Below are 18,927 nucleotides of genomic sequence, written 5' to 3' on the forward strand. Positions count from 1 at the left end.
ATAGACAAAACTAAGCCTTGCCATCCTCCTAACCCGTATCGCCATCCCAACCCACCTCTCCTTTCCTTTTCACTCCTCCATTCATCTCCACACAACCCTCACACCACCACATTTCTTTATACTTAGGCAAAACACATAACACACACTTACCATTGTGATTACGTTTGATTTTCTCACCCCCTTCTTTAGACCACTCCCTTACTATCTTGGACAATGGCGTCTTTGCACGGGGCCTACGCCCTACTGGCACGGGGTCCGAGGACTCTATCGTACATTTTTTATTTTGGTCTCTCCCTCCAAATTGTAGAATTTATTATTTGGTTGAATCGTACGCATACCACAACAAAAGTTAATTATCTGCGTCAAAAAATATTAAAATAACCACTATCTGTATATACCTATTTACTCAAGGTGTGTGACAAGAGCCACCACCTTTTTTGTAAAGCACTGCATACCTTATACCCATATATAGACTTAGCCTTTTACAACAGTAAATATTTGAAATATAACGTACCTTCGCCTTACAATAATGGATAGTCAGACACACGTTAACATTTGACTTAGCGTGCAACTATACATTAATCCAAACTTAAAGATATTGAATGGACCTAGACTGTGCAACTATAAATTAATGCAAACTTAACGATATCACATGGACCTAGACACTGATAGTGCACATTGACAAGTATTACGATATTCATTAATATTACGTGTACTGTATACAAAGAATGACGGGGAATCGTTCAGGGTGCGCCTTGTTGTGACGGGGAATCGGTCAGGGTGCGCATTGTTGTGACGGGGAATCGTCCATCACCTACAATGACGAATTTACAGATACTGCAAATAGTCAAACTTGTTGTTAGATAGCATATGTATACGATGACAGCTGTTACTGATACAAGACGAAAAGGCGAGTGCACATGGGGATCTCTCCATTTCCCAATGGAAAACGTTAGTTATCGTACATCTCTCCCTCCCTTGCCGTCTAAACAAATCAATGCGGCGGTTTATTTAACTTTACTGCACCTCACACGAAACTCAAATAATTACAAATTGTCACAAAGATTAATGATGATGCAGTTAGCTGAAGAAAAAAAAAAAACTATGACCTAGTTCTGTGAGAAATGAAATGGAAAAAAAAAAAAAAAAAAGGAGAAATGGAGTTCCCCCGAGCTAAGCCCTGTATTGGACTACATAGCCCCGCTAGGGTTACAGGAGGGAGTTACCCCTCCCGGCACGGTAGCCCGGGCGAGGCTCGAACTTGCAATCCCCCGATCACAAGTCCAGCGCGCTACCACTGTGCTACCGCGCCCCCCAGTGAAATGGAAAAGGTAGCACCATATGGCACTAAGTCGCATCACAGAGTGAAAATATGGTAAAGGATGAAAATAAGGGAAATTATGGTAAAGGAAGAAAATAAGGGAAATTATGGTAAAGGAGGAGAATAAGGGAAATTATGGTAAAGGAGGAGAATAAGGGAAATTATGGTAAAGGAGGAGAATAAGGGAAATTATGGTAAAGGAGGAAAATAAGGGAAATTATGGTAAAGGAGGAAAATAAGGGAAAATATGGTACAGGAGGAAAATAAAGGAATGTATTTTGAGCACCGAAGACTACTGAAACTGATGTTGTCTCAGGAAATACCGGAGAAAATAATGCGCGACGTCTATAAAGTGAAGGATAACCTGACTCGCATAAAAACTTTCTACTGGACTATGTTTGTTGTTGAGGAGGCTACCTTTGAGTAAGGATAGTGGATATCGAAGAACCACTGGAGAACTGAGTGGTGGAAGGGCATGACTCGGGCATAGAAGAACGGCGTGACGACGCTTCTGCTCTACTCTACAGGCGACTGTACGTCGACCTGAGGGAGGCGTACATTGCACAGTCCATCCCTGCCAGCCTCGAGTCACGACTGTTGGAGAGTCGAGCTGCAGATCCTCCGAGGTCTGCAGTCCTAAATTTTATTGTTATTCAGCTGCTCTCATAAAGCCCTCAAGTATCATCATCGATTTAATCTCTGACGGGCTTCCATCATCTGCCCGTGTCCACTCTTCACCATGGAGGTGGACGAATAAACACACACACGAAGAACGGCGGCGAGGGAAGGGGGTTTCTTCCGCTGGAGGCAAAGGTCTAAAAGGGATTTTACGAAAGGCTCACTTGAAGTTGAGGTGGGGGAAGAAGAGAAAGGTGGAGGTAACGGAGAGATTACGGATGAAGTAGAGGATGTACAGGCTGCAGCCTCAGGGGGAAGAGGAGTGGAAGGAAGAGTGAGAGGAGGGAAGAGAACATCGGCAGAAACGGTAATTGTAAAAGTGGGAATTGGGACGGTTGCAGCAGTGGTTGGAACAAACGATGGTAAAGAAGTATCCTGAAGAAACCGTGTAACTTTCTGGATAGTTTCGGGAGAACTGTCACCCGAAGATGCATGAAGTGAACGGAAGTCAGATCTGGAGGAGAGAGGAGGCACGCAGCGCTTTTGGGGATCAGGACGCGACCCACGATGGGCTTTACGTTTCTTGACCGACTGAATGGGAGTGGCAGGGTGGGAGGGGCGTGGCCGAGAACGGGAAGGATGCGACACGGGCGCGGAAGTAGATGACGACGTAGGTGGGGTAGAGGAAAGAGGTGGAAGTAGAGGAACCGAGAACTGAAAATGAATTTGATAACGGAATAGGGGTGGACGAAGAAGGGCAAGAGGTGGTTGAGAGAGAAATGGACAAAGGTTGGGCTGCAGAAAGAGAACAAGAAGGCTGCAAAGAAAAAGAGGGAGAGGACGAAGTGACAAAGACATCTGAGGTTGCAACAGAAGAACAGAGACGATAGGCTGTTGCAGTAGCATCTGTATAGCCTTGACGTCGTGCTTCCCGGCGAGCTTCAGCCCGGCGGAGTCCAGTGGACAGTTGGATTTGGAGAATCTCACATTCAAATTTGTACGAAGGGCAACGACGATCAGTAGCGGTATGCTCACCTCTACAATTAGGACAGCAATGATGATCCGAGGGGCATTCATCATCCTTATGATATGAAAATGAACAAAGGCGGCACATAGTAGTGGATCTGCAAAATTTCAGGGGGTGTCCAAACTTCCAGCAAGTACGACATTGACGAGGGACTGGGGGGGGGGGAGATTCTTTAACGTTTAGCTTGAGACCACCAACCATAAAAGTGGTAGGTAAGGTACGGCTGTCGAAACGGATTTTTGCAATATTTATAGAATAGTGGCGGCGATGCGTAGGAGGAAGCGAGTAACACTGTACCGTAACAACTTTATGACCCTGGAGTTCTAAAATCTCCTGGATAAGAGAACACTCTGGCCACTGAGGGTCACCAAGACCTACATAACTGGGAACCAAGAGTGTTCCTATACGAGAATAGAGGGGAACATTTTTTGTTACAATAATCGGTGTACCGGCAGGACCAAGTAAACTGGTCATGGCAGTCGCTTGTTCTTCGGACTGACCTGTTACAATACGAGAGCCATCTGGACGAGACGTAAATTGGACATTTGCCCACCTGCTTCAATAGGGAACACTGAAAAAGCAGGTCATCGCCTGCTAAAGGGGCAGTTGAGGGAATGTCAAAAAACTTAGTCCAGGTCTGGGGGCCGAACAAAGCTTGGAATTTGTCATGTTCTGTTTCCTTAGGAAATGGGAGCAGAGATGGACGAGGACGAGAGATACGCGTGGAAAGGTAGATGAGGTAAGAGGAAGATAAGATTCTAGAGTAATAGACGAGGAGCTAGCAGAGGAGGACTGGGCAGAAATTGGATGTAGTCGGTGGGACGTCCCAAAGAGAAGCCGAGGTCGTTACCTGGGTCAGGTCGGCGGCAGAACCGGGGGAGGGGGAACAAATATCCAAATCCATAATGGTATATGAAACAAAAAAGGCTCATCATGACGGTTGAAAAAGGAAGGTCATTACGGGCGAAACCCCGAGTCTAGGGGCCCGGCCAACGACCCCAGTGGGGGTCAAACTCCAGCGTGCGCCCCTTACGCTACCCTGGAAGGGATAGCGACGCTGCGCCAAAGAACAAAGGTTCCCTGCACAGCGAAGGGTCACAGGCCAATGACCGAGAGTCCCGCCGCTGAGCCACGGCACCCCTGGAACCGACAGCCGCAGGCCAGCGACGGTCCCACCTCCACAGAGGGTCCCTCTGCAGAGGTCCGCACACAGGGGTGGTGCCGAACCACCATGACCCCCACCACTGGCCGAGACAATAGCCCAAGGTCACACCCAGTCCTTCCTGTTACAACTTATGCATGGTCAATGATGAGAATTTTGATGAATGTGGAAAAGTCCACGCCATTTAAAACCAAATGATAGCATAGAGAGAGACAGGAGAAAACGAAAGAAGTGAAAGAAAAAGAAAAGTGCCTTGAAAAATTAGTCGAGGCAACGACTGGGGCCCAAGGAGGAGGGAGAGGGGAGAGCAGGATGGACTTGAAGGCCATCTTGCAACCAGGCCTCCACGTCTGTGGAAAGAATGTAGGTACCCTGCTAGAGCTCCCCACACATCAAGCCCCAGTCTATGCCCCCGGAGCCCCCCACGACGGCAACGAGCAAGGGAACGGGGGGAGTTCTGTGAGAGAATGAAGTGTGCACTGCATGCAAGAGCACACACACATTGGTAGAGTGGACTTTCTGACCACCACTTGATGGTGATGAAAATCAAGGTCCAAATGCAATGGAGGAATAGAGGGAGGAAGGGACAGCAGGAAGCAGTCCATACAAGGAGAGTAGAAAGGTTGCAAAAAAAAAAAAAAAAAAAAAGGAAGAATATAAGAGAGAAGTGGAGGGACGATTGGGTAAATATGATTTGGAGCAGACAGGGGAGATGGAAGCTATGTGCAAGATATTGAAAGAAGAAATCTGTGCAGCATATAAGGTGGTGTATGTGATGAAAAGACGAAAGGGGGTGCAAGGAACAGCATGGTGAAATGAAGAGGTGAGAAGCTGTGGCGCAAAAGAAGAATGCATATAGTGGGTGGATGAGAAGCAGGGGCATGAAGTTGAGAGACGGAAGACAGTTATATGTACAGAGGAAGAGAGAAATTATTGAAAGTAAGAGAGGAGTGGATGTTGAATTTGGAAGGAATTTAGGTGTAAAATGGAGGGACATGCAGCGACATGATGAGGGACGATGACGAGGGGTTGAAGTGGGACGGATGCGGGCTCTGGTTTCACCGGGAATGCGAGAAAATTGGAAAAAACTTTTACGACGAGTTGAAGAAAGAGGAAGGTATGCTATGGTTTTGAGAAGGTTGCAAACCCATGGTGAAGAATCTGGATGAGATGAAGGAGAAATTGGATATGAAGATGAAACTGACGAGTGTGACAAGAGATGACGATGAAGTGGTTGAAAGATTTGCTGAGGAGAATACTGGTATGGTAGATGAAAGAGAAAGGGGTATGGTGAGGGAGATGGAAAGATTGAGGGGAATGAATGAAGAGAGAGAGAGAGAGAGAGAGAGAGAGAGAGAGAGAGAGAGAGAGAGAGAGAGAGAGAGAGAGAGAGAGAGAGAGAGAGAGGTTACGAAGAGAGTGATGGAGAACTTGGATGAATGAGAGGACAATGAAAGAAGGATGAATAATTTGATTTTCTTTAACATTGCAGAGTATAAAAAGGAGCCAAAAAATAAAGAGCAAGACGATAGAGTATTCTGTACCCACGTGTTTAAAATAGTTATGAATACAAATGAGGTTGAAATAGAGAAAATATTTAGGGTGGGCAAAAAGATGCACGGGAAGGATAGACCTTTGCTAATAGGACTTAAGGAAGTGCAGGTGAAGTGGGAGATACTGAAGAGAGGAGGAGAGTTGAAGAAAGCACAGGATGGAAAGTACCATAAAATATGGATTGGACTTTGAGTGTAAAGTGGAGGGAATGTAAGAAAATGTTCTGGAAAGAGGTACAGAGAGTTAGACTGGGTATCAAAGAAGTTAGTAGGGGAGTGGAAGATACAAATGGTAGATTGCTAGTGGAGAATGGAGAAAAAGTGAGCAGATGGAGAGAACAATTTAAGGAACTGTTAAAAACAAAGAATGAAAGTAATGCGAATAAAAGTGGCTGAGGAATGGCTGGGAGGAGGGAAGTAAGGAAAGAGAAAGAAATCAGTAGGATGGAAGTAATAGATGAAGAGTCAAAATGGGGAAGGCCCCAGGAATTGATGGTGTGCGGTGAAACGCTGAGGCATGGGGGAAAGATAGTAGTATAATGGATATGCAAGATGTGCACATTGGCCTGGGAGGAAGGTAGAGTTTCGGAGGATTGGAAGTCAGGTATAATTATTCCCCTGTACAAAGGAAAAATGGAAAAAGAAGTGTGTGGTAATCACTGAGGCATTTGTCTTCTTAGTGCAATAGGAAAAGTATATGATACGATACTTTCTGACAGAGTTAGAGAAATAACAGAGGAATTAGTTGAAGAACAGAGAGGTTTTAGGAAGGGAAGAGGTTTTGTAGATCAGACATTCATTCTTAGGACTTCAGCGGAAAAATTTCTAGAGAAGAGAAACAAGTTGCATGCGGCCTTCATGGATCAGAAGAAAGCATATGACAGCGTGGATAGACAAGGAATGCGGAAAATATTAAGAATATATGGAGTACATAGGAAGTTGTTGAATGCCGTGAACAGTATGTATTAGGGTGCCAAGGCTGCAGTGAGTGTGGATAGTGAACTGAGTTAATTTTTCCATCTGAATGTTGGATTGAAGCAGGAATGTGTCATGTCTCCATGGTTGTTCAATCTGTATATGGATGCAGTTATAAATAGGATACAAGGTATGACAGTGGATCCTGGATGTTGGAGCAAAGAGCTGCAAGAGGAATTAAATAAGCTTCATGAATGGAGTAATACGTGGCAAATGGAATTTAATGTGGACAAGAGTCATGTAATTAAGTTTAGTAAAAGTGAGAAAAGACCAAACTGAGATTATAAGTTAGGAAGATCAACCCTACACATATCAGAAAGGGAGAAGGATCTAGGAGTGATTATCAATAACAGACTATCTCCAGCTGACCACATCAGTGAGAAGGTACATAACATGTATACATTGACATAAATAAATGAAGACATGCTGAGAAAGATAATAACATCATTCACCAGACCAACCCTGGAGTATGCATCAGTAGTCTGGAGTAAAAAAAAAAAAAAAAAAAAAAAAAAAAAAGGGGGCAGCCACAAGATGTGTACCAATTAAGCTTAGGGGATCTAAGGCTCTAAGCTACGAAGCGTAGAAAAACTAAATCTACCAACACTGCAGGAGAGAAGGAAAAGAGGAAGTATGATTATGCTATATAAATGCATCTCAGGGAAAGAGAAAATAGACATAAATGAATATACAACCTATGGGGAAGCATCAGCAAGAGGAACTGCAAAAAAATATATAAAAAGAGAGACGATAGTGCGTTCCACTTATCAATTGCCCAAATAGGGCAACTGATAAGTGGAACGCACTACCGAATGAAATAGTGTGCCAAAAGAATTAATAAATTTAAGGATATGTATCATAAAATTGGTTTAATACACTGGACAGTACGAGCTTGGCTCATTCCTGTAAAGATACAATTAGGTAAGAAACACACACACACACACACACCAAAAATGACGTGTCTTGAAATTTTCAGTAACTAGAGGTCTTCTGTGACTTTGACATCGCAAATGTTTTGCGTGGTATAGTACTTGGTAAATGAGGAATGGGACGAAGATTAGCTCCATCTATTACTGCATAAACAGTACATCAAGCAACGCTGAATTACTTAAACATGTGCATTATAATGGACTAATTTATGGGTAAAAAAAAAAAATCGCGCGGGGGGGGGGGGCCAGAAACTTTATCTTTACCAAACTAACCCAATTTAATATGCCTAAAGTAATCTTACTGATATAACCCAACTATCCAACTGTATGTAGTATCATCTGGATTTACACCCACCTAATGGACTCTCAAAATGAGTGTACTCACCACTTAGTTTATGCAACTTCTGTATACACAACCTCTATTGTAAACTTCCATTGGAAATGCCCTTGGTTATTAATGATATATCTGCTTCCTACACCCGCTGCAACATATTTACACTTCATCTTGCCAACTGAAAAAGTACTTCACCACCCAGACTGCATATTTTGACCAACTTATATTTCTAACCCTGAAAGCCCCCAATACCTACCAGGCGAAAACTTATGACTTAACCCTGCCTTATCAACCTAAGAAACACCACCACCCACCATCACACCTATTCTGCTGAGAATTAGTCTGTCAGCTCAATTAGTCATAAAGTGACTGTACAAAAACCAATTTTTACTGTCAGTAATGAAGGAATAAATTTAGCAAACTGCATCAGCAAGAAGCAGACTAACTACTGATAATTTCCATGCTGTGTGTGTGTGTGTGTGTGTGTGTGTGTGTGACTTACGGCATGTATGTTAAAATCTGGGTAGGTTAAATCAGTGGGCCACATTAGGTAAGGTTAAATTATTTCAAAGCACAGTAGCTGCAATATCAGACCAAGATATGAGCTGGCGATAATCTTCCCCTCTCCCACTTCTTACTATATGCTTAAAATATCAATAAATATTGCTTCTGCTGAAAAATTGTAAAAAAGTTTAGGCCAAATTAGAGGGATTTTTTTTCTATGAATCTTGTCACAAATGCTTTGCTTAGTACTAACGGAACTGGTGGGATCTTTTCCGTCTTTTCAGTCACAAATGCTTTGCTAAGTACCTGGGTAAAATGGGGGAATATTCTCCATGATATTTCTGAGACAAATCCCATGGTCAGTACAAGCGGAATAAGAGGGAATCTTTATGGATTTTCTGTAATAAATGCAGAACAGTCATGTCACTGTAATAAATGCAGAACAGTCGTGTCACAACTTAGGTGAGAATTATGTTCCCAAGGCCTCACATACAGGCAAAACACCCCACTTAGGAGGAAGCATGGCATCATTTTTATGTGGTGTGTGTGTGGTGCAGAGCGCAGGGGATAAGAAATAATGTTATGTGTGGGAGATATGAAGTAAGGGATTCAGTTGCAACCGAAAACTGTGTGTACTTAAATGGTATGGTCATATGGAAAGGATGGATATCAACAGGTTAGTGAAATGGGTACATGAAAGTGACTCTGACTGTGGAAGGAGGCATGGTAAGCCAAGAAGGCGTATGGATATGATGAAGTGTACAAGGTATGGAGGCCGAGGCTTGGGAACTGACAAGGGATCGAGTTGATTGGATGAATTATGGACAAAGAAGCAAATGACAAGGGATCAATTTGACTGGATAAATTATGCATGAAGGGCAAATGACAAGGGCTTGGCATGCCTTTTAACTTGATATTCAGTGGACTGCCTCTCCCTACTACTAACAGTAATGTGAAATGAATTTGTCAAGAATAAAAATATCATCCAGTTCAGTACTGCCCTAACATGAGTGTGGGGGGAATGTCTAGGCAACTCATTCCAAACATCAAAGGCAAGAGTGACCAGGTGCTTTCCCTTTAGCAGCATTACATGAGCAAAAAACCCCAATTACATGATGGAATTAGACCCATAATGGCCACATGCAGCTGGAGTGCCTTACCTTGCCAATAATGAACAGAAGATGTGCACTCTGGATGAAGCGAAGCAGCTGTGGTGTTCAACCTGGAAGTAAACCTCCTATTTCCCTAAACCTCACCACCGGGAAGGATCCTGTTCCAATCCTGGTCACATGCTGTCTACCACAGAGGGGTGCCAGTGCCAGTTCCCCACATGATGTACATACTGTACCTGTTGGGCAGTCCCACAGAAACTATGTACCTTTAGTCAAAGTTTTTGCTAAACCAGACAGACTGGGGTGAGGCAACAACAGGAAGAAAAACTGCCTAACTAAACCATCAGGCATCTAAGAAAACTGTATGAGGGCAGCAGGGCTAATGCACAATATCAGTGCACAGCATGAAGGCCCCTCTTAATCTCCCTGCAAGCCTCAATGAACTGTCCCATGAAGGGAAAAGTTTCAAGCATGACAAGGTAAACATCTGTCTATAGCAAGATTGAATAATCCCATTTGTGGTGGCCATTTGTCTTTGAGTTAACAGTTTTACGGGGAGGGGCACTAACCCTCCTCCAACCCACTTGTTTACACGTAGGGTACACGTGTGGGTTGGTTACATGGTTACCACCCAGCATTGTAAATGGTTTCCTGGCTTACATGAAACCATTAGGCTTGTCACTCAATGTAATGCCACCTGAAAAGGAAAGAAGAGTAATAAAAAGTGACAGGAATGATGGGAGTGAGTAACAGGGAGAGAGGAGGGCACAAAGAGAAAAAGTGATAAAGTGAAGGAAGAAAGAGGCAGCATTACATGAAGTGAGTGGATGATGGTCGCCATCACCTACCACAAACAAGGTTATAAATAAATAAAAATAAACAAGTGCAAATGGTTTGGCCTGTGAAGGATTATCATGACTGTGGGGGCCTGAATGATGAATGAATGTCTGACTTATTTTACTGAGCATTCTGTTGACAGATCTCTATTGTGTTTTCTCTTTCCTTGCATTCTTCAGTGGGAAAAGGATGTCAAACGATGAATATGATGATGACACATTCTTCCAAAAGCTCAATGTACAAACCAGCACTTTGCCCAAGTCTGATGGTGCAGAAGTATGGCACTCATCATCAGTCCACGTTTTTGCAATCATTGACTATAATAGCACTGAAACTTCCTTATTCTGTCTCAAGCTCTTGACTGCTACTTCCACTGCAGCCTTGATGTGCTCATTTCTCAATTGTCTCTTTTACTTCCTTGGGGGGTTTCTTCTTGGTCTGACTCTTTAACACCATGTGCTTGGCTTTGATTACTTCAACAATCTCTTCCACTTTTTCAGTAACAAAGACTATAAACAGCCTGAAAAATACTTTCAACCATTTTTCTAGATGGACTGATTGATGGAGTGTGACAGATATGAAATGATTAGACAAATGACACTCACCACGAGGCACTGTGTGACATACCTACCCAATAAAAAATATATATCCCCCGGTTAATTACCCAACATGCCACCCAGTCTCCAAATATGCCATAATCATCCTGAGAGTATCTAAAATTTTGAATAGCAATTTTACTTAGTGGACTGCCCATCCACTGATTAAGAAAAACTGAGGATTAACAAAGTAGGCCTGCCCAATATTAATAAAATCAATTGATGCCATGCTTCTTCACATGAAATCCCCATACTGAGGTTGGCCATGGTACAGCAAACCCTACAACTGCTGGGAACTTCTGGGAAAAAACAAATCTCAGACATATAATAGATTTTTAACAATATGAGAGTCTTAGCTTCTACTTGTGGCTGAATTCCCTGCCTATGAGTGTAACTGGTTACCAACCTTGTAACCAGATTTCCTCCCCACAGCAGGGATAACAGTCAACCAGCCACTCTGTGCAGTCCACTACGGTTTTCTCCTTTAACCCGTGGATTGTGCAATTACCTTTTTTTCATCCCACCCCAGGGTGGGGGGGGGAAAAAAAAAAAAAAAAAAAAAAAAAATTAAATTATAAACTAGATAAACATCCAGAGCATCATCTGGTAAAAAAAAAAAAAAAAAAAGCATAGTGCCATGCGTAACTTTGCGTAGGGGTGGATCAGTGAAAATATGGGATTTTTTTTTTTTTTTAATATTATAAACTTGAAGATAAACATTCATTGCATCATCTAGAGAGAGAGAGAGAGAGTGTCTCTCTCTCTTGTCTTTGCATAGTGCCATGCATAAGTCTGCATAGGGATGGAGTAGTGAGCAGTGATGCATGGCCACTGGAAGGTTAGCACAGCCTGAGCTGTGGCTCACAATGTGGCGCTTCCCAGCCTGAGCTGTGGCTCACAATCCACGGGTTAAGTCTCCTGAAGAGTGGTGGACCGCAGCAGACCCACACTCCAACAGATGTTCCCTTAACACTAAAGGAGTATTTCATATATATTCACTGTTACAATTTTATTAGTTTTCTAGATTATTAAGAATGAAGACTAGAAAAAAAGAAAGAAAAAAAAAAATGTTATCCTGGAAGTGTGAAGTATATTCTGTGGCTAGGTTTCAGCTATGTGATTGTAGCAGTTTCCTCCCAGGAATATATATTTTGTGTAATGTCTTTTCATAAATGTACAAAAGATATTTTAGTTATTCCAAGTTCTGTACAAAATAAGTACATAAAATCTACATACATATCCTAACACTGTTTGTACCTCAATGAACAAGTGTGAAATTACTTCACTATCTACAATTCTTTGGATTAACAACACAAAAAAAGGGATCGTTACTGAACAAAAATATGCAATGACGTTGTGTGACTGACAAATGGCACTAGACAACCTTTGGCAGCATAAAAGTAGCCCGACAAACCTAGGAGTGACCACCCCAGCAGATCAAAAGGCAAGTATCTCCAAAATTCTTTCACATAAGTTTTAGGATTTTTGTTTCTGCTTTTCCCTTCTATTCCTTGCTTTAAGCAGATTTTTTGATAAGATTCTATATTCCATAAATATCACAGTACATTAGTTAGAGCATGCATTGCAAATCTTGTCAAATGTGAGAAAATACATCAAAGGAAAGCCGTAACAGATTCTGGATGGAATAGTCTTCTTGTGTCTGCTATGAGAGGTAGTACTGGTCAAAGAATAAAATATTCCAAAATGAACTAGCAATAGTATTATACACAGCTCTGCACAAAGAAATAAGCACCAGACACAGTCTTACACAATATATATACACTAGTATGAATTACTGCAACATAATCCTGCTTTGTAAATAACACGTTGTTCTTTTATCATTTTGGATTTAATTACTTTTGATATCAGTAGCTTAGATTTGCAAATCAAATGCAAAAATAAAGTGCAATATATTGAGAAAATCATTTATAAATGTACAGCACATATACATTAGAGTGATCCTGAAAAGACTGCTTCTAGAGAATTCAGCCCTACAATGTTAAGAACCTGACTGACAGATAAGCCAGACAGATAACTGCAGTGACGTTCAAAACACTGCCATTTGACTGAATGCTAAAAAATATTGTGCCAGCAGCATTTCTTGTATAGACTAATAGTTACTCAATCTGTTAATGAACTTCCATGTGTATCACAAAAATACTATATCTAACAGCTGGTTCATGAGGGGGGAGGGGGGAAATCAGTATCTACAATACACCAGTGTCTCTTGCTCCACACTACTTAATACAATTGGTAGTAGTAGTGCATGTACTTTGCCAGTCACACTACACTCCCACCACTACACTAGGCTGCAGGTACTGAAGTGATTTTTCATAGAGTGGGTACACATGACCATTCCTATTATACTGTATTCCTCAATCACTTATCAACCAAAACATTTTCTTCTTCAATGTTGCAATTCCATTCCAAATGCATTGGTTACAATCAAATTAAAACACTATATATTAGTCTTGATATTACATTATCACCGGAAAAAAAAAAATACTAAAAGTTTTATCAAAACTGATAGTGTTCATCACTTGAAAGTTGAGATTACAGATTTCAAGGCCACTTGTCATTAACATTAATAGCACTTGGGCATTATATCACTCTTCAGGACTTGTGTGCGAGATCACATTTTATAAAATATTTACAAAAACCTTTTCCCATGAACTCTAAATCTGTAAAGACACGTATACTGCAGGTTGCCATGGTTACTGTTAATCTTCAGCTCAATCAATGGGAAGAATTCCTGGTTGTTCTTTTGCACTGCAAAGTATTGAAGAGGGTCTCCATTTTGGCTATACTCATAGGTTCCTAGTAGAACACCTTCATCATTTTCAGAGTGGAGACCCCAGACCTCAAATTCCCGTGGGGCTGAATCAATTTCCCCTGTGGGTGAAAGGGACCTGGGTATGTGCTCCAACGTGAAGCCAGTTGGTTGGACGGGCCCAGCCAGCTGAACTACAATGTACCCCTGAGATCCCTTAAATGCCCAGCACTGTCCTGGCATTCTGTCTGGCTGGATGATGGTGCGAGGATTGTTGGTTGAATACCGGTAAATTGGGAACCCAAGGATGCTGACCTCCGCTTGGTGAACCTAGATAAAATTAAAAGGTACTTCAGTGGATACAACACAGTTCCATCTATCCATAAAAATAGTATGGATACAACAGGCTTCTACAGTATTGCATATAGGTGGGGTGTCAAACATAAGGGTCATATGCAGCCTGTCATCTTCTTTTATGTGGCTTGTAATTCAACGAATGCTCCAGCTGTATTTGGATAAAAAAGCTGGCAGCTGAAATTCATCATCATCATCCGTACCTCTTTTCCCACCCTAGGGCATGGTGAGGAGTAGCAATGTCCAGAGAGCCCAAGTCTGCCCAATCCAATGGGCCACACTTCCATTCACTCGTCATTCAGGCCCCCGGAATCCTGGCTCAATACGCCATATACATTCACCACATTCTGTAGCTTCACAAAAATGTATCTGGATGCTGCCACATTAAAAAGGGGTGCCAAATCCCTAATCATGCACTTCGTCTCACAACATTCATCCAGCCAGCTCAATCTCTTGTCAGTCCCCATGCCTCACTGACTTCCATCTCTCTCTTCCTCACACACTCATCCACCATATCCCTCCACCTTCTCCTTGACCTACCTCACCTCCTCCCTCCTTCAAATCCGCTCAGATATACCTTTTCATCACTCTATTGTTATCAATTCTCTCCACATGACCATACCATATCAGAACACTCTCTTCAATTCTGGTTTCCACAGATTTCCTCACTCCACATCTTTTATGAATCACATTATTTCATATCCTATCCACTTTCTGTACTCCACACATATTCCTCAGCAGTCCCTTCTCCACTGCTCTTACTCTTGACTTTTCATTTTCATGCCACACCATTGTCTCACATCTACATATTAAGGCTGGCACTAACACTCCTTCATGTAAGCCTCATGCAGCTGCAATACTCAAACCCATGTTTCTCATCAAGGCCTTCATGGCACCAGCTACTTTCCTTCCTTGTGTCACTCTACCTTCCACTTCTTTTGAACATTTTCCTCTCTTTTCTATCACTGTACCCAGGTATTAGAACTCTCTCACCAGTTCCCCTCTCTCTCTCTCCATTAACTGTAATACCACACTGGAAGCCACCTTCTCTCTCAATAACCATGATTTTACTCTTTTCTACACTTACTCCCAAGGCACGACACTCACAGACATCAGCAAAACGCTGCACTAGTCTATCAAGTTCTTGTCTGGCATTTGCAAGTAGCACTGCATCATCAGTATACAACAAATTTTAGATATTCCATCCATCACCATTCATTACCAATACCATCCCTCACTCCATTACCCATGTTTTTACTTCTCTCATCACTCCATCCATATATATCTACTGAACAACCATGGGGACATCACACAACCTTGTAGCACGCCCACAGTGATTGTGAACATTCACTTAGATGCCCATTCACCCTTACACATGCTTCACTACCATCATAAAAACTCTCGATGGCACCCAACAGCTTACCAACTACACTGTACATGCACAAAACCTTCCACATTCCTTCTCTGTCTACTACTTTGTCGTATGCTTTTCTATCTATCTATCTATTGCCCGATGCCTCAACTCCTTAATCCCATACGGGGTGGCCACAAACAATTAGCCTCCATGTCGCCCTGTCCCCCATCATTTCACTGCCCTGTTCCCAGCTCACACACCCCCTCTCTCATATACCTCTCCACTCCATCCCTCCATCTCATCCTTGGCCTCCCCCTCCCTCTCTCCCCCTCCACCTCCCATACACTCTCCTTGTCAATCTCTTGCTCTCCATCCTCTCCACATGTGTAAATCACCTCAGTGTGTTTCTCTTAAAGCTTCCTATCACATCCACATAAATCCAGATCCATAAATGCCATAAACACTTCATAGTCCTTCTTACATGCCTTCTTCACTATCTGTATTATGGCAAGTATTTGATCCACACATCCTCTGCCACTCCTAAAGCCACCCTGTTCATCACTCAACAGGACTCCTGATATATCTCTTACTTTCTTTATAATAATTCTTTCATAAACCTTCCCTACCACACTCAATAGACATATGCCATGAAAATTCTTGCACTCACTTCACTCACCTTGATTTTTGTACAGGGGTACAATCACTGCCTTTTTTCCATTCTACTGACAGTTTCACTCATCCATGCCTTCTTACATATCTCCAACAAGCACTTTAGTCTGCTCTCCGCACTACACTTAATCATCTCTAAGTACACCTCATCAACCCCAGCTGCTTTCCCATTTCTCACCCACTTCACAACTTTCTTCACTCCATCGAGTGTCATGTTTCCTGGCACTGCGTCCCTTCTCTGTACATCCCCCAAACCAATCATGTTAACAGTCACTTTGCTCTCTCCATTCCTATTCATCAGACTTTCAAAATATTCTTTCCAGCTGCTCCTTACTTCATCCCCATGGGTTAATAAACTACCGCTTACATCCTCCACACTTTCACATTTCTTTCCACAATCACTTCTACATTTCTGCACCTCCTTCCAGAGTAACTTCCTCTTTTCAGAGTAATTTGCATTCATTTTTCTTCCTAGATCATCACTTACCTCCATCTTTTTCCTCTTCTTTATGTGCTTTTTGATCCCAATATATTCATTTCCTATTTTAACTGAACCCCTGTTCTGTATCCACTCTAGCCACTTCTTCGTCTTTTCCTCCACTGCTCTATTAAGCTCTTCGTCCCACCATGCTGTACCTTTCTTCTTTATTGTTACTCTTGCCACACCACAAACTGCTTTAGCGTTCCTAGCTAAGCAGTTCCTATGTACATGCCACAAGCTCTCTTGATCCATTTCATTCCAATTCACTGATTCTAACTCCTCCCCTACTTTAGCCCTGTATTCATCTGCCATTTCTTTGATCCTCAGCTTCTCGACCTTCAGTCTCTCTCCCTGACAGCTCCTCTCTCTTTCTTGGTCCACCTCACTCCTCTCAGCTTGATCCTGCATACCACAATCATATGATCTGACAAACTTCCACATCTTCCTCTCACTGCCCTCATATCAGCAACACTACCCAGCACTGACTTCTCTACAAGCATGTAATCATTCGGGCTCCTTTCAACATGACCTCCATTCCCTGTACACCATGTACATATGTTCAATTAATTATGAAGTGTTTGAAATAAGAATTACAAATGCACAACCTCCTTTCCTGACATGTCCTTCAGTTGCTTCCAATTAACATTCTCTTCTGGTACTCCATTATTATCCATTACATCATTCACTGGACCAGTGCCTACTCTACCATTCATATCACCCATTACAATCACTTTATAAATCCTGGGTATTTTTCCTACTACTTCATCCAGCTCAACCCAAAACCTGTCTTTCTCTCTCTCACTCCTGACATCACATGGTGCATACACTACAATCACTACCACTTTCACCTTCTCAAACTTGGACTTGACATACATACATCTCAAGCTGACACATTTGTAATCTCTCACTACACTCTACCACACATCATTCATCAATAAAAGCAACTTCTTCCTCGCACATCCTCACCCATTCATGCCCAACCTTACACACTTTACACCCTTCTACTCCTTCAATTCACACCCTTTCATCTTAGTTTCACACAATGCCATCACAGCATATCTCGTACTCTTGAACACATTCATTACTTCCACCCTCTTACTCTCCTCATTCACACCTCTCACATTCCACATAGCCATGCAAATCTGGCCATTTGGTCGGGGCCCTGGGCAGGTATTGGGCCTTCCGAGGCTCTCCAAAATGTTTGCCGTAATTTTGCGATTTTAGATAGGCATATCTGGTGGACACAACCCGGCCAAATACTCCGCTTATATGGTTACCACTCAGCATAGTAAAAAAAAAATAATAATAATAATAATTATTATAATATTTCTTGAATAAGATGCTCTTTCGCGATGTTTTGCAAGTCTCATTTTCATTCCAGTACTGTAGCAATAGCAGTAGATAAACCCTGGTCTGTCTGACTAAGCAGACCCATCAATTGCAGGGAAGCAATCACCCTCACAAGGCTGGTCTGTGCAGCAATTTGATGTTCCTTTGTGGTGGACAGGAGCAAAATGTGATGTGTGGAGGTTTGGTTCATGGATGGACACCAAATTTGTGTTACTCCACCCAGTTAACAGGGGCACCACAATAGGCAACGTTGTTACCACCCAATGCTGTAAATAATTTTCGGGGTTACAGGCAACCATCAGGGTTGCAACTCAGTGTTGAGTCACCTAAGGAAGAAGTAGGCAGCACTCATCAAGAAAGTGGATGATGATTATTACCACACACCACTTTCTAGTATTATACATCTCTAGAGCCAAAGCAATAGCTTTCCAAACATGTCATCAATTCTTTGGATGGTGTGGGTTTCCCTCAGCCAAATAAAATAGTTTAGAGTTTGCTTGAATTGGGCATACTGTGATTAGTTCTCTATCAAGGTTTCCTCTTTTAATGCTTTCCAGACCCTAACGTACCTCACTTCACACTTGGAGAGGAAAAAAGGCCAGGATAATACCGATGTTGACATTATCAAGGCTTGATTTGATTTTCAACTTTCTGACACACACACCTTCAATGAGTACTGAAGATTTTCTGCTTAGTTATTTGCTACAAATTTTGGTGCAAAGTGTCAGGAAGCACCAGTGTCAAAGCAATAAGATAAATATTATAGCAGTTTATTTCTGCTCTACAGTATTAAGAATGAGTGTTTTGGACGGAGAGCTTGTTCCTCCAGGTCACAGTTCACACATTATTTACCACTATACTGTGTATCAAATTAGGTCTGCTGTGATTAATGACTTTGACATTCATGACAATGATAATTTACACTAGACAATGATCAATTATTACACAATACCTACTGCATACACAATACCCACTGCATAC

At 42.2% G+C, this 18,927-nt stretch overlaps 1 protein-coding gene across 1 annotated transcript in view; it reads right to left on the reverse strand.

Annotated features, from left to right (window-relative positions):
- Positions 1-11,699: 11,699 nt before the first annotated feature.
- LOC145416679 (uncharacterized) overlaps positions 11,700-18,927 on the reverse strand; it is a 176,331-nt gene continuing 169,103 nt past the window's right edge. Inside the window, exon 17 of the mRNA XM_080285616.1 lies at positions 11,700-14,068. Within this exon, the coding sequence (XP_080141742.1) occupies positions 13,619-14,068 (450 nt within the window). The 3' untranslated portion in view covers positions 11,700-13,618. The remainder of the gene's footprint in view (positions 14,069-18,927) is intronic.

The sequence above is a fragment of the Coenobita brevimanus genome, chromosome 107 (assembly GCF_032717465.1).
Source record: "Coenobita brevimanus isolate Jiangsu-jjx chromosome 107, ASM3271746v2, whole genome shotgun sequence".
NCBI classification, from domain to species: Eukaryota; Metazoa; Arthropoda; class Malacostraca; order Decapoda; family Coenobitidae; genus Coenobita; species Coenobita brevimanus.